Raw genomic sequence first — 16,241 nt, forward strand, 5'->3', positions numbered from 1 at the left:
TGTAAGACATTATTACTTATTCAATAATTATCCTGAAATTCAGCTAAATTACTTATTCTGCTTAATGCATTCAGCAAAAAGCGATTTTCATTCTCTTTCTAACTTAAAAATATTTCTATAAGGAAGACAAAACAGACTTGTTAGTCTAGTAAATCTATTGGCCACACTAAATTTGAGGTGAGATGAATTAATTTTACATTGACATTTAATAATTGACAGCACATGCCTGTATAAATGTCTAATAAACATGTCTATAAAAATTTAAGGTTATATTTGTTTTTAGAGATTTTATTTTGTAAATAAATTTCAGGCACTAAAAATTTAGCTAATCCAACTAATTTTTTTTTACATATGCATTAGGAGTCATTATTGTAAGTATATACATATTGATTTCAATTAAAAGGTATATAATAAACTTTCTTATATATAAAAATAGTTTGTATAAAAATGAACGAATCTCACTCAGATTCAGACTATGTTGTGGAAGATTATATTCGACCATTGAAATTTAAAAAGTCGATAAATGACGATAGTGCTGATATATTAGGGAATTTTGATGATGAAAAACGTCGTAATATAGAAGAAAACTTAGATTATTTTCCTGCAAACGTACAAGTAACTCCTACAAGCGAGGAAGATTCATCATGCTCTGAAGTTGAAGCATTTTCCGACTTAAATGGAGATAACAAGAATTTAAGTGCAAATCAATTAGAAATCTTATTAAGAGGATCATATAAAAAAAATAGATATGTTTTATATGTAACAAATTTAAGTTTTGAGACAAATAAAGAAAATTTAAAAAGTCATTTTGAAACTGCTGGAGAAGTAAAATGTGTTCGTGTACCTAAGAATAGGAAAGGATGTTATGCTTTTATAGAAATGCAAACGCTCGACGGTTTCCAAAAGGCTTTTGCCTTACATAATACGGAGTTAGATGGTAAATCAATTAAAGTTCAAATATCTGAAGGCGGCAAAAAGAAATCGGCCAACAAAAAGAATATTTTAAAACAAAAGAATCGTAAGTTGGCTAAAATAAGAAATGAAGAAAAGGCGTTTAATAAAAGTGGAAAAAATTATGACAAAGATATCAAAAAAGAGAAGATGAAGGAATTTGCTTTAAGGAATCGATGGAGAAAAAAACCTCAAAAAGCGTAGTGAGAGTGCATCTTAATTTTCCTTTACATATTTTTTAATTTAAAAATAATAGTTTTTAAAAAACAGATACATATATGTACGTACATTCATATACATATAAATGAATTAAAATTTGTTTTCAAATCTAAAATATATAATATACTTTTGTGTTTTTACATAATGTGAAAGTACATAAAAATGTATTTGAGTATTAAAATCTTTGTTCAAATTATAGATTCACTATTAATCAGTTTCTAGAATCCCGACATATATTAAATTAATAGATTGGTAATGCAGAGTCTGCCTTTCTAAAAGAAAGACGTCCATCTTTAAGGAAAATGCATCTTTCCAAATTTTTTAAGATTATCAAAGACACTATAGAATTTTATCTTTTCTTTTGAAATGGTCGATTCTATCTTTCCTTATGAAAAGATTCCTATCTATGCTTTTACGTAAAAATAATTTTATCCCTTGCTATTCTTGGTTCGAGAACTCGCATTGTTTTAGCAAAATTTATTACTTTAGTAAAATTAATAAAAATTTGAAATGGAACTAAGAACAGATTCCTAATAGAGAAGAACATTAAAAGCAAACGGCTGAATTATATTTTTGCGGGAAGTGACCGTCAACCTGCACTTTCCACAAATGTATGATTCAGCCGTTTAGTTTTAATAGGCTGAATGCTATTTTTGTGGGAAGTGATCTTCAACTAGTTTTACAAACAAAACAAAAATGAGTTGATACTATGCTCCGAATTTGCATTACAAAACGTTTTAAAAAAATATTACGTATATCTGTCAACTTCAAGTCAGATTAAAAATTTTCAAATTTTCAAGCTTGTGTGAATTGTAAAATAATTTGAAGCTTGTTTCTTTATGTTTGAAAAAAATTACAAAAGAGTTCACTTTTCGAATTAATGCAAATGAAAATTTGTCAATAAATTAGGTAACAGCGCTACAAGTGACTAACAGCATAAATAATTTTTTGACAATTACCTAAAAAGTAGAGACAGAAGTATATTATTCTTATCTTTTCTACCATCACTGATAAGTTAAAGTTGCTATTTTTAAAGATATTTTGAAGTGAAATTTAAATCTAATAGTTAAAAAGTAAATCAGGAAAATTTCATAAAATAAAAAAAAATCTAAAAAGACCAAAATCATTTTAAACATAGGATTGAGGATAATTGGACGTTGAAAATATCAAAAGATTTTTAAGTAAGTTACATCATGAACATAATCAGCCATTTTTTTGCTGTACTGAATTTCCATTTGACAATTCCAGTTCGTGGTTTAATTTTTTTTTTAAAAGGTCAATTTTCTAGAAGGTTTCGATTTTTTTTTGAAAAACTCAATCTTTCATAGTAATTGATTATTAAATAAGGATATTAAAATTTAGTGTAATTGAAAATGGTTTTTTGAAATTTTATCTGAAAAAATTTTTATTTGAAAGCTTAAAAAACAATTTAAAGAATATCTGAAAAGGAAGATTACATACATATGTACATATTTCTTAATATTAAATATAAAACTTTTTTTTTTATGTTTACCTCCTGGAAAGAACTTAATTGTACCAAATAATCATAATATATGTGAATTGTATATATATATATGTATTTCTTTCAGAAAATAAAACCCGTGAAAAAAGTTATTACGTCAAAAGACCTCTTGCTTGAGTTACCTCTCGGGTGTGAAACAATTGGCTGTTCATCATAATCCTAATCACAAGTGATATTAAATATGATAATAGATAATCCGGATGCCCTAAAGGGCTGGCTTACAGTTATATTGCAACCATTGTGAGTATTATTTTTTGTCTGAAAATATAATTTGGAAAGGCATTTTACTGAACATTTGTAACCGCATATGTACTTCAATATAAGAATAATATATTTTTATACGTTCACAATATATACATCTTCATATCTCCGAATAATGCTCCAATTTTCTAATTAGAAATTTTATGCAAATATATTTAATACACAAGGTTACAAAGTTAGTAGATGCCACTAAATACAACTAAAATAAAAAGCTGCAAAAATTTCTTAATTTATGATCTTAATAAAATTTACAGGTGTGATGCTGATCCATCTGCCCTAGCTAGGTATGTTTTTGCTTTACTTAAAAAAGAAAAGCCAATTAAAGAGCTAAAAAAAAGCATGAACGAGCAATTAGACGTATTTTTGGCTGAAGAAACAAAACCTTTTGTGGAGAGATTGTTTTCAGCTATTGCATCAAAGGAATATTTAATGCCCATAGCTCAGCCAGATGAGAAAGAATCTATTGAAACTGATAAAAAAGAAGTAGAAAATAATAATATAGAAGACGACAAAATTGCTCGGGAATGCACTCCACCATTACAACAATCACAAAATGTTCAACAAACTACAAAAGCCAAAGATAAACATACTGAAAAATTGAACAGTACAACCCCTTCTTCATCAAGTACAAGCGCAGTTACTATTAATCAAGGAACGCCACACACACCAACGTCTTCTGTTGTGATATCCCCTATAAGCAATACTTTAAGTATAAACTCTGCGAAAACTGCCTCTGATAAGGAAAATAATCCTCGTGAGCTTCGAAGGCGTAGAGGCTCTTTGCGGTCAAGATCTAGATCACGTTCTCCAAGTGATAGAAGTCGTCAAAGATCAAGATCACGTGAACGAAGGGCCCAAGAACGAGAAAAAATGTCAAGACAATTTCACAATAAATCTCCTCCAGCCGTTAGCGAAAGGCGTCGCACAGAGCGTAGGGGGACAAATAACGAGCGCCTCGGAAGAGGAGGTGCAAACAAAAGCGGAAGGACAAGAAGTCATTCGGCATCAAGAAGCAGATCTCCTTCACCAGAATTGAGAAAAATTTCGCGATCTATATCACCTTCTGGAAACAATGATAATATGAACAATATTGTAGGCAAAAGGCAAAGATGTCGCGATTTCGATGAAAAAGGCTATTGCGTTAGAGGTGAAACTTGTCCATGGGATCATGGTGTTAATCCTGTAGTATTGGAAGGTATCAATAATTCAACTGCATTTCTGACAATGCCGCAGCATTTGAGAGAGTACAATCCCGATGCTCCAGAACTGTGGAACCGGGGAAGTGTTGGTGCTCCGTTCAATGGGCCACGTGGTACTTTTCCTCCAATTCGTCCACCTGGTTTCAGACCAGCAGGACCTCCCTTTCCTTTTGCCATAAATCCAGCTGTGACTCCCTTACAAAGGGAATTAATTCCAGTGCCAGTTGTAGACGCAAATGCAGGGGGAGATGTTGCAGGAATTGCGGCCAGCAATTTGCATTCAAAACGCCGGTATGAGCCCGAAGATACGGTCGCAGTAGCTGAAGGACCGATTAAACGAAAAATACCAATTAATAGTCGATTGGGTCCTAGAGTGACTGGGGGTCCTCAGCAAAATTGTTCATTAGAATTACGAAAAGTCCCTAGAGGAATGAACACAATAGCTCATCTTAATAATCACTTTTCAAAATTTGGAAAAATTATTAATATTCAAATAAGTTATGATGGTGATCCGGAAGCTGCAATTGTTACTTTTTCAACACACGCAGAAGCAAATGTTGCATATCGAAGTACTGAAGCTGTTTTAAATAACCGGTTCATAAAAGTCTTTTGGCATAGCTCTGGTGGCGAGAGCGGCCCCCCAAATGCATCAAATAAAGAAGAAATAGTTGCGAATGGACGTAAAAGTAGTCAATATCATTTGACAAATTTGCCTGCAACAGGGGTTACTACTTCACCAGCAGTAGCTGTTGCTGCAACAGAAAGTGCAAAAACCGTTAGCGTTCCAAGTGCAGTTGTAGGTTTATCTCAATCGTCTACACCGATTACATCCGCTGCTAATGCGGTAATCACCACAAGTGCTTCAATCGTCTCAACTGGTGCTCATACTCAAACTACATCATCTACTACCCAAGTGCAAACAACTACAGCTGTTATTACTCAACCTTCAATGCGCCTTAAAAATAATACAAGTTCTCGACCTTTGCCAGCCGCTGCATCAATTATAAGAAAAAAACAAGAAGAACAAGCAAAAGCTGTTGTTCAATTAGCTCAAGGCTTGCGAAAACGTAAACAAGAGCTAATTCAAGAGTATTTGAAGCAAATGAAATCGGCAGTAGAACTTTTAGAAAGAATGGACCAAAATGATCCCCAAAGACCTAAAATGTTAGAAACGATAAAAAACCTACAAGGTAATATTGATAAATTAAATAAAGAATTATCGACAGAACAAGAAAAAGTAGCTGCTAAAATTCAATCGACAACCCAACCCGTTAAAAAAACGAAAGAGCAGCAGAAGAAAGAATTATTAGACATTGAATTAGAGCTTATTGCGCAGCAACAAGAAGGAAATGATACTACAGCAATACAAAAAAAATTAGAAGAACTGCAAAGGAGTTTAGGTATTTCAGCAAGTCAAAAACCACATTTTGGAATTGCAGGGACCGGGATTGGTCCAACAAGAGTAAATCACCGTATAAGAAGCGCTCCAGCATCTTCAAAACTTGATCGTAGACCAAAAACCTTATGTGTAACCGGATTTGTTAGCGAAGATAGCGATTTGCTTTTGGGTCATTTCAAAGTACAACAAATTTATTTATGAAAAACAAAAATTTCATTTTTAATTTTTTTTTCTCGTTTTTTTTGCAGCATTTTGGAGAAATTACAAAACATGAAGTCGATAAATCAATACCATCGTTAAAAATTACGTACGCAACAAGATTAACGGCTGAACAAGCAGCAATTCGTGGGCGAATGTTTAAAGACAAACAACTTCAAGTAAACAAATATATTTGAAGTACTCTTATAACTTTTCAAAATTTATATATATATTTTTTTAATATTTTTAAGATTGTTTGGGTAGTGGCTCAGACAACAAATAACTCTATAGTTTCTGAAAAACAAAAAATAATTCAATCACCAGCTAGTGATGAACATGTAGCGAACAACAAACAATTACCATTAACTACCACAAACGAGAAGATCGCCGAGAATTTAACAAGTATGGATACGAATAACTTACCAGAACTGCCGCTGGAGGATGAGGAAGAGGATGACGAGTCAGAAGATCGTTCATGGCGCCGTTGATATTAAAAGAATGTAATCAAATATATTTTAAGAAATTTGTGGACTGTGTAAAACTTGAAGTAATACAATTTATTTTGTTATTTTTTTTTATTATTATTATTGATAATTTTATTGAAAACGTTATAAAATTAGAAAAAAAAAATGCAAAGAATATATTCATCCTTAAAAGATATATCTTAAGTGACTAACAGAATTAAGAAAAAATTCAAACTTAGTTTAAATGTAGTGGAGTGAATATATATTTAATATATATATAAAATATATATATATTGTATATATATATGTTGTATTCATGCATATATATAAATACAAACATTTGTATATATATAATTATGTATATATGTAAACTCAATCATTATAATTTTTCATCTAAATTTTTAATGTAATGCGCTTGTAAAATAAGATCATGTCTATTAGTCAAATAAGGAACAACTTATCCACAAAATTTTCAAAAGTGTAAATTTTTTAATAATTTCAAATATTTTCTCCTGCTTTTTTTGAAACAAGAAAAAAATTTACACCAAAACAGATCGCGCATACCTCTGATAATTAAAATCTAATTATTTTTCATTCATATTCTCTTAGTCGCATCACTTGTGGTTAATGAGACGTTATTAATGGAAAGAATTTTTTTTTTGAGAGGTGTTTTCAAATTTTGGAATTTATTTTATTCAGAAAACTGCAAAATATTTGAATAACGATCCGCCAGCTCAAGTGATTTGGCTAACAGAATGTGGGTTAATATCATTAAAAAATCAAATTTCGAAATTTATAACTTGTAAATTGAATATATTTAAAAAAAAAAATTGGTTAATAATAGCAATTTTTCAGTTAACGATAAATACCAGAAATAAAAAAACAATTACGTATACATAGTTCTTGAACAAGTATGTTCGTAATTATTATTTTCTGTTAAAATTTACTTTTTTTGATTAATGGATATAGTGATCATGGATAGAGTCCTATAATTGAATTTTTTTAAATTAAGCGCAATATTAAAAAAAGCAAAGATGCATTAAAACATAATTCTCGTTAAATTTTAAAAAAATGGGAAGAATTACTTCACTTACTTTAATATGAATTTTAATAATTACAATGAAATTTCAAGGTTTTGCAGGAAAAGATAAAATTATTTGAATATCTACATTTCTTTTTAAATAATTTTACTATTTTTTTTTAGAAATTTAATGGAAAAAATACTAGCTAATTACATTATTTATTACATGTAAACCAATTCTAATTCAAATAAAACAAATGTGAACTAATTTTAAGTTCTTCAAACTTATATATGAGTGTGAAAATATTACATAAATGCTTTTCCCTATCTCCTTTCAATATTTATAAAAATTATAAAAATCATGTTCACCCACAACTCTTAAAAACCAAGTAAAAGGAAAAAAATAGATTGTAATTAAAGATAATAAATACACTTTTCTAGTTAGTAGGGATTTTAAATTATAACTAAAAATAACAAAACTATGTAAAAAAGAGAACTTTATTAAATAAAAGAGCAAAAACAAAAAAAATTTGTATATGAAATTAAAAGAAATTTTAAATTTTAAAAATTTTTTTAATTGAAGCAAAAAAATATGTAATTGATAAAAGAATTTATGTTAGATATGTTTATAAAAATTACGTCTATAATATATACAGATATGTATATACATATAAATATTATAATTTAAAAACTAAATAGTAAGAAGCTTTATTTATAAAAGTAAGTTTTTTTTTTATTTCAATTTTTTTTTATCCTAGATATTTTTTAATGTTTATAATATGAGGCTTTTGTCAAAAGAAAAAAACAAAAAAAAAATCAAATAAAAAACGACAAAATACTGATCTTCTATCAAAACAAAAGAAAATATCTTTAAAAAAAAAGAAAAAAAAAAGAAAATTATTAAACATTAAAAATAATATCAAATTAATAATACAAAAAAGAAGAAATATAAATATAAAATAAGTCTTTTTTCAAAATTAAAATATTTTGTTTCATTATTTCATTGAAATCAAATTAATTGGGAATGATTTGATTGTGGGAAGTTTTGATAATTTAGTTTGAACTTAGTTCTTAATAAAAAGCACTCCAGATGATTTCTAAAGTACCTAATTTTTAAGTTTTTATAATGATATTTCTTTTGAAGTAGCCAAAAAATTGTTAATTAGAAGAGCGTACTAAAGAAGTGTTGGATATTGAAGATTTACTCGAGTTTCTGTACATTTACTTTAAAATTTTCAGTTGAAGTATATGAAATTCAGAATTAATTGTTTACATATGTACATACATTTCTACATATATATGTACATAATATTATTATTTCTTGTCCTTTAAGATAAATTTTTATTGGAATGGTATATCGTTTGAATTAAACATCCTTTATATTCAACTCTTAATTAATGTGATTTTTTATGTGGGAGTTTAGTTAATAATGGAGGATTTTGTAATATGCATTTAAATTTGCTAATAATACTCTTTTTCTAATTAGATATTTATGCTTATTTAAGTAACATTATTTACTTAACTGCAGTAACAATAAGTAACATATCAATGTGAACTGGCGTACAATAAAATAATTTTTTCTCCAATATTTCATTAAAATAATATTTGAAAAGGATTCAGAATAACAAAATATTTTTTGTTTTATTTTATTGTGTGCATAGCCGCACCAAACCGAAAAATTTTTCGCTTCTCTATCTCTATTAGGACCAATTATCCCGTTTATATGGCAGCTTTAAGCGTACTTGAAGTTTATTTTATGTCCATGTAAATTAAGCATTGCTTGGCTTGAAGCCGGCTTCATTCAAGTTAATCAAAAAATTTTGCTTACTTGAAATGAAACGTGACAGATAAACGTCATTTTTGAGGTTTCAACCTGAGTAAAATTCAGCTTGAATTTCGAGATGATTTCAAATGAAGTACTCATGTTGCCATATTAAACGAAGTAAATGGCTAATATAAAATAATTCGAAAGAGAACACATCCATAAAAAAGAGTCACAAATGATGATCATATCACACATATACCTATGTACATAATGTAATAAAAACCGAATTCATACTTAATATGATTTTAAAGTTCTTAAAATTTTATATTTAATTTTATATTTAACATGTTTCATAATGTTACTGTATACCATTAACATGTTACATATTACCTACATATGTCTCTTGCTACTTCCTACCTACATATATCCTATAAATCTCATGTTACTTAATCGGAGTACTAATTCAGAACAAAATAAAGATTCACTCTTATATTTATATTAATGAAGAATTTTCAATTTTAAATAATAATAAACCCGAGTTTGGCAAATGACAGAAAAAATATTTGCAGCCTTAATTGATAGAAAATTGTTAGAGGCTGTTCTGTTCACAAACTGCAAAAAATTGAAGATTTTATACGTGTTGTTAAATGTTGTAGGAGTCTTATAAAATCAATATTTTGAATAATTGAAATAACATATTTTGCGGAAAACATCGCACTTTTTATTTTCTTTAATTACATAATTACGACCCAGTTAAACATCAAACTTTCGTTTAATTCAGCTTGACATTCGTTTTGTTAGTTTTAAATGCAATCCTTTGTGTAATTGATTTGTGATTGCTATTACATATTGAATGAAACACACAGTTGCAAAGATTTCATGCATGTAAAGAATTCGTAAACAAAATTAACAATATTGTTCATTTTATTAAACTTTGGTATTAGATAAAATACCTAAGTCACTTCCTTGGGTTAAATAGAAGTTTCCATTTTAAGTAATTTTTTACTGGTAGAGTTTCAGAAAAAAACTAGAAAACAATTCTTTGCAACTAATGGCACTGCCTGCTTCAAAAATTGATCAAATATTGCAGAATTTTAGCTCTTCCGAAGATGATGAGCTAGACCAACTAGAAGATAACGAAGAGTTGTGCGAAAGTGATGTCTCTGATTATCTACTTGGCAAGAAGAATAACATTGGAAACAAAAAAAGTAATGAAGTTATGGATATATTTGACAAAGAACAGTCAGAATTAAGTGCAAATGAAAGTGATGATGAAGTAAAAGTTGTTGAATTAAAAGTTGAACCAATAGAAGTAAGTGGTAAAAATTTTTATAGCAAATAATCATTATTATATATAAATATTTAACACGTTTTCTTACGCAGATTGATGATAGCGGTAGTGAGGAGGACATTTTAAATCATGGGAAAAATTTAAGTAATGAAATTCCAAAAATTGTAAAAAATAAAAGGAAGCAAAAACCAAAGCAAAATGTCGAAAATCATGTGCCTCAAGGAGAAGATGAAAAAGAAAATAAAGAAATGTTGAAAGTTTTTAAAATGGAAGAAGCGGAACGCAGCAATAGGAAAATTTTTAACTCTAAGAGACCCGTACCATGTCCAGTTTGCAATAAAATACTTTCCAGAACAGATAATATGAAGTCACATATGGAGATTCATAATAATATGTGTATAATATGTAATATAAACTTTGAGTTAAGAAAAGATTTTACAGAGCACATGAAAGAAGTTCACAATCGCGTTATAAAAGCTAAAGATATTTGCGCTCTTTGCGACCAAAAATTTAAAAGCCGAATAGAATACAATGCTCATATAAAGAATGAACATGGAGTAATCATTGATTTGGTTCACATAGACAATACAAGAAAAAATCGACCAAGGGTAGAGAGAAATCTTCACTGCAAAGAATGTAACATAAGGATGAAAAATGAACAGCTTTTTATGCTGCATATGCAAATTCATGAAAATCGAAAAGAAAACGAGTGTGTTTTATGTAATAAACTATTTGAAAATGTAGACGCCGTGTTGGAACACTACGGTATGTTTATAACACAGGTACCTATAACAGAAGATTTAATAACAAACAATGTATTGTTTTAGGTAGTTTTGACAAAAATAAGGATGATGACCATTATATCAAAATGCGACCGTTTTCCTGTCATCTTTGTGTTGTGAGATATAAAAATAGAAGAGATTTAACTGATCACCTAGATGTGCATGCAGGCAAACGAAGATATTTGTGTCCGCTTTGTGGAAAACAATTTTCCAAAAAATGTAATATGCAAACTCATGTTAAGCTCCATGATAAAGTTTATCATTACTGTTGCAATAAAAAATTTCGGAAAACCATTGAATTTGAAACCCATCAAAGAAAAGTTCATGGAGAAAATAATCTTGTGTGCAATGTGTGTAGTAGATCATTTACTAGAAGAGACAATTTAAAGGCTCATATGCAAACTCATTTGAAATGGATATGTAAATTATGCAGCACAAATTTTGAGTTTCGTAGAGAGTTTAATAAGCATATGAGAGATGTTCATAATAAATTAAAAAACCATATTTGTTCAATATGTGGTAGAAATTTTATATTGCGCTATAATTATAATAAACATATGGAAACTCATAATAGAATAAAAGATAAATGCGTTTCTTGTGAAAAAGAATTTAGAAATCGCAGAGACTACAATGCGCATATGAGAAATATTCATGGTGAACTTATAAATGTACAAAGAAAACAAAATAAAACGAATTCCCGAGTAAAAAGTAATACAAATTGAATTGTTATTTATAATACATATGGATATGTATTCTATAATGGAAAAAGACTACTGCAGCCGCAAAAAAAATTAGCCAATATGTCAGTGTTGATATTTTAGTAGAACTAGATATTTATCTACATTGTGTACATACGTACATATATTAAATTTTATATATAAAATTAATTTTAATAAACTCTACCCATAATATAATTATGCATGTCAACTTTGTTGTTATTATAATGATTAATCCCTTCCCGAGACAGAATTAAATTTTAGTTCAGTATTTTTATAAAAAAAATTATTTTGGTGTCATCACTAATGAATGCTTATCTAAAAATTATAATTCACGTTTTTGACAAGTTGTGTTTGACTCCTCCTACTACATATCACATAATGCAAATTGCCAACCTTGTTACCGACAAGGATAATAGACGAATTTGCCCTAGAATGGCACTAAAAATATATTTGTCTACTAAAACAGCTGAATTCCCATTTTTAGAATTTTCTAAATTACTTTACTATCAAAATAAATTTTTCTAATAAAATAATTTAGTTTTGTGAAAAGTTATAAATAAATTAATAAAATAAAATAATTTAAAAGCAAAGGTTTAAAAAAGTGAAATATGTACATTTCGAATATAAAAAAAATTAGAAGTGTTAGAAGTGTTTATAAAATATAAAAAATTGTCTTAACCTATTTAAAAATTAAATAAAACGTGCATTTGAACAATTTTTTTTCAAATATTACTTAGATTAAATCTGAATCTGATGGAAATCTGATGTGTAATCAAACTTTTTATTCTTAAAGCTGTCAAAGCAAAATAGCAATGTCAATTAAACTTGGCTAGTTTACCATTGGGCAGAGTGTCTTTGCTACAAATCTTACTTGTCAAAAAACAATGTAGGTATATATATCAATCATATTTATATGTATCAGCATCTCCAATCTACAATTTTAAGTTATTTATTTCTTTATTCTATGTTTTCTTAACATTTCTGGATAATGGTTTTACCTTCATCAAAAATTGATAAATTGCTACAGTTACTTAGTTCTTCTGAAGACGAATTAGAAGGGTTGGATGACGACGAAGAATTATTTGAGGAAGAAGAAGGAATTAATGACCAAACCACTAACAGCACTTCAGAAAAATCTCATCAAACAGTCGAATTGTTGGAGAATGTGAGTGCGAAAAAATCAAGTAATAATAAAAATAATGATACAAATGTCGAGGTGAAAGTTGTGGAACTAGAGGTTGAGCCAATAGTGGTAAACAAACTTAGAAATTTTCATCTAAATCCATTAAAAATTTGTTAAAATCTTTGTTTTAAGATTATAGATAGTGAAGTTGAGAGTGAACAAAGAAATAGCTTTGAGAAGGATAACGACTCAGACTTTTATTTTAAATGGTCAGAAAACGAAGAGTTGGAGCCTAAGGAAGTCAAAAAAACTAGGCGAAGAAGAAAAAGAAGAAAACCCAATGATAAGGGTGAAAATCAACAAAACTCTGAGAAAAAACTAAAACGACATGTCGGTAAATATACTCCTAGGATGGTTAAAAACAGGCCAAGAGTTGACAGGAATTTGAAATGCAATGAATGTGATCAAAGAATGAAAAATGAACAGCTGTTTATGCTTCATATGCAAATCCATAATGGACGAAAGGAAACTGAATGCGTTTTATGTAACAAAAATTTTGATAACGTTGATGGTGTTTTAGAACATTATGGTATGTACATAATTATTCTAAAATAGCAGATCAGTTTCAAAATATTGCATCTTATTTTAGCAAGTTTTGACAAAGATAAAAAAAATGAGCACTATATAAAGTTTAGACCGTTTGCTTGTCATTTATGTGTAGTTCGATATAAAAATAGAAGAGATTTAACAGATCATTTAGATATTCATGCAGGTCAAAAAAAATTTTTGTGCCCACTTTGTGGAAAACAATTTGCTAAAAGATTCAATATGATGACACACATCAAAGTTCATGAAAAATTAAATTACTATTGTGAACGTTGCAATAAAAGATTTCGTAATATAAGGGAACAGGAGACTCATCAAAGAATGGTTCATGGGGAAAATAAACTTGTTTGTTCTATTTGTAATAAAACGTTTCTTAGAAGAGATAATCTTAAAGCACATCTGGAAACTCACGATAATGAATGTTCTGTTTGTAATGCAAAATTTAATACTCGAAGAGATTTAAATCAACATATGAGAGAATCTCATGACCGTGCAAAAAAATTTGCTTGTTCTTTTTGTGGAAAGGAATTTTTATTGCGTTATAATTATACAAAACATTTAGAAAGTCATAACAGAGTAAAAGATGTTTGCAACATTTGTGATAAAGAATTCAGAAATTATAGGGATCATGCGGCGCATATGAGGAATATCCATGGAGTTGTAGTTGAGTTCCCTAAATTTGAAGAAATCGTATGTCCAATATGTAATCGAGGATTTTCTAGAAGAGATAATATGAAAACACATATGAAAACCCATTTCAAATGGAAATGCGCTTCATGTAACACAAATTTTGAATTTCGCAAAGAGCTAAACCAGCATATGGGTGAAGTACACAATCGAATCAAAAAATATCCATGTTCAACTTGTGGAAAAGTGTTTTTATTACATTCTGAACTTTCCGAACATTTCGAATTATATCATAATTCCATAAGTAATAATTGCGCTATATGTGATGAGGAGTTCAAAAATCGAAGAGACTTTGCTGCCCATGTAAAAAGTGTGCACAGTGGTACTACGAATGCAAGAAAAAGCATAAATTAAATAAAAGATTACAGAAAATGATATTTACTAAGATAATTTTATAATTGTAGATAATACCATACATAATACTTATATGAAATAAAATCAAACCTATTAAATTTATTTTGTTTTAAATATTCTATTAAATTGAAAGTCAGTACGAGTAGTTGTAATTTCAAAATAAATAATATATATTTAAAAATATAAATCATTATTACAAAAACAAACAAATTTTTGTAAACACCACACAAATTTTCAGCTACTGGACATTTTTAAAAACAATCAATAAAAATTTTTGTATTAAAATTTTCAAATCACAAAGTACGCTCTTTTACACATTTCCACGTAAGTATGAATTTTAACGTTGTTAACTTTAAAACACTGTAACTCAAATTAGTCTAAAATATTACTTCTTCTTCACTAAATGCAACATTTTTAAGGTCAAACGGTTATAAAAAAGTGTAACGCAGGCCTGATACTTAATAAAAATGAAATATATTTTTTATTATAATTGTACGCTTCTGGTGTAGTAGTTTGGTCTTAATTGAACACACTATTTTAAAATTAAGTGAGCAGTGTATGTATTTGAAATGGGGTTAAATGGAAATTATTTTGTGTTTCGAAAAGGTTTCAAAGAAATGAAATTCAACTCTAAAATATCTAGATCCGAATCCCGTCGACCACTTCTTGAGTTTGTTAAACAAAAGTCAAAAACAAATTTAAAACGGCATCATCGACCGAATGGATTAAAATGGAAAACTTTAACGCCCAAAAACTGCATTAAAGCAAATACTAACTGTCAACTACCATAAATCAGTTTTCAAATCTGACATGGTTCTTTCACAATTCGAATTTTATTTAGCATCATTTTTTCGCCCCTTTAATTAAAATTAATTAAATTAAAGTCAAATTTAATAAATAAATTTCGCCTGTAATCTCTTTTATTTCTCCTGTCCTTTCTTTTTAATATTTTAACTTGACCAGATTGGAGTAATTTATATTTAAAAAGTTTTTTGTTACCAAAATAGCTTAATTTTCAAGTTTTACAAAATAAGGTTTTTCTCCTTTTAATTTCATTGTGTATACATATGTATGTATGTATGTACATTACAGGTCCATTACATTAATATGCACCTGCATCTTTTGAATGGCTACTCACTTTTGTTATTCTAATGTTATGTTTAAATTTCTGCTGTGTGCAATAAAAAAGCTTGCATAGCACATTTGGATTCTCGTTTTCATTAGGAAATTTATATAATTTTTACAAAAAAAAGTTTTAATTCTTCGAAAAATGTATTTTGTATACATTCATACATACATTACATACCTTCTTACACACATCATTTCAAATAAATGTACCTTCCAACATTTTTCAGAAATTTTCATTGTCTTTTTTTTATTGAATTTATAACAAAACGTATACTTAGCGCGTTTCTTACGTTTGACTTTTCAATACATTTTTCTTTCTCCCTAGGTCGTCAATTTGGACTATTTACGTAAAACTAAGCAACTGAATTTTTCTAAGTAAAAGTATTGTATACGTATAAAATATAATATAATTAATATATTGTGTTATAATTAATATTATATATTTAATTATTATATTATTATTATATTATATATAATTAATATTATTATATATTGTGTTTACCTAATTAATTAAACACTTACGACTTAATTAAACTTAATTTATGCTTTTAA

At 28.2% G+C, this 16,241-nt stretch overlaps 3 protein-coding genes across 3 annotated transcripts; all 3 read left to right on the forward strand.

Annotated features, from left to right (window-relative positions):
• The first annotated feature begins 234 nt into the window (after window positions 1-234).
• On the forward strand, window positions 235-1,322 carry LOC129613067 (uncharacterized). Its single transcript, XM_055526985.1, has 2 exons — window positions 235-371; window positions 437-1,322. Exon 2 carries the CDS (start codon window positions 448-450, stop codon window positions 1,153-1,155), a length of 708 nt encoding a protein of 235 aa, XP_055382960.1. The 5' UTR covers window positions 235-371; window positions 437-447; the 3' UTR covers window positions 1,156-1,322.
• An 862-nt stretch (window positions 1,323-2,184) lies between these two features.
• LOC129612950 (zinc finger protein swm) lies at window positions 2,185-7,606 on the forward strand. The gene is made up of 5 exons (XM_055526810.1): window positions 2,185-2,351; window positions 2,760-2,932; window positions 3,208-5,731; window positions 5,800-5,928; window positions 6,001-7,606. The coding sequence occupies exons 2-5, from the start codon at window positions 2,874-2,876 to the stop codon at window positions 6,235-6,237; spliced, it is 2,949 nt and encodes a 982-aa protein (XP_055382785.1). The 5' UTR covers window positions 2,185-2,351; window positions 2,760-2,873; the 3' UTR covers window positions 6,238-7,606.
• Window positions 7,607-9,877: 2,271 nt separating this feature from the next.
• LOC129612976 (zinc finger protein 540-like) lies at window positions 9,878-14,677 on the forward strand. Its single transcript, XM_055526840.1, has 6 exons — window positions 9,878-10,311; window positions 10,383-11,055; window positions 11,118-11,792; window positions 12,772-13,043; window positions 13,107-13,503; window positions 13,564-14,677. The coding sequence occupies exons 1-6, from the start codon at window positions 10,051-10,053 to the stop codon at window positions 14,559-14,561; spliced, it is 3,276 nt and encodes a 1,091-aa protein (XP_055382815.1). The 5' UTR covers window positions 9,878-10,050; the 3' UTR covers window positions 14,562-14,677.
• The last annotated feature ends 1,564 nt before the right edge of the window (window positions 14,678-16,241 follow it).

Source organism: Condylostylus longicornis, unplaced genomic scaffold, assembly GCF_029603195.1.
Source record: "Condylostylus longicornis isolate FDR11 unplaced genomic scaffold, ASM2960319v2 ptg000080l, whole genome shotgun sequence".
NCBI classification, from domain to species: domain Eukaryota; kingdom Metazoa; phylum Arthropoda; class Insecta; order Diptera; family Dolichopodidae; genus Condylostylus; species Condylostylus longicornis.

Excerpts from the sequence above, each read along its gene's own strand:
- LOC129613067 (XM_055526985.1), top strand. The coding sequence starts at position 448 with ATGAACGAATCTCACTCAGATTCAGACTATGTTGTGGAAGATTATATT.
- LOC129612950 (XM_055526810.1), top strand. The coding sequence starts at position 2,874 with ATGATAATAGATAATCCGGATGCCCTAAAGGGCTGGCTTACAGTTATA. Across the intron at positions 5,732-5,799 it reads TGCTTTTGGGTCATTTCAAA|CATTTTGGAGAAATTACAAA; the intron begins GTACAACAAATT and ends TTTTTTTTGCAG. Across the intron at positions 5,929-6,000 it reads TTAAAGACAAACAACTTCAA|ATTGTTTGGGTAGTGGCTCA; the intron begins GTAAACAAATAT and ends AATATTTTTAAG.
- LOC129612976 (XM_055526840.1), top strand. The coding sequence starts at position 10,051 with ATGGCACTGCCTGCTTCAAAAATTGATCAAATATTGCAGAATTTTAGC. Across the intron at positions 10,312-10,382 it reads TAAAAGTTGAACCAATAGAA|ATTGATGATAGCGGTAGTGA; the intron begins GTAAGTGGTAAA and ends TTTCTTACGCAG. Across the intron at positions 11,793-12,771 it reads AGTAAAAAGTAATACAAATT|TCTGGATAATGGTTTTACCT; the intron begins GAATTGTTATTT and ends TTTCTTAACATT.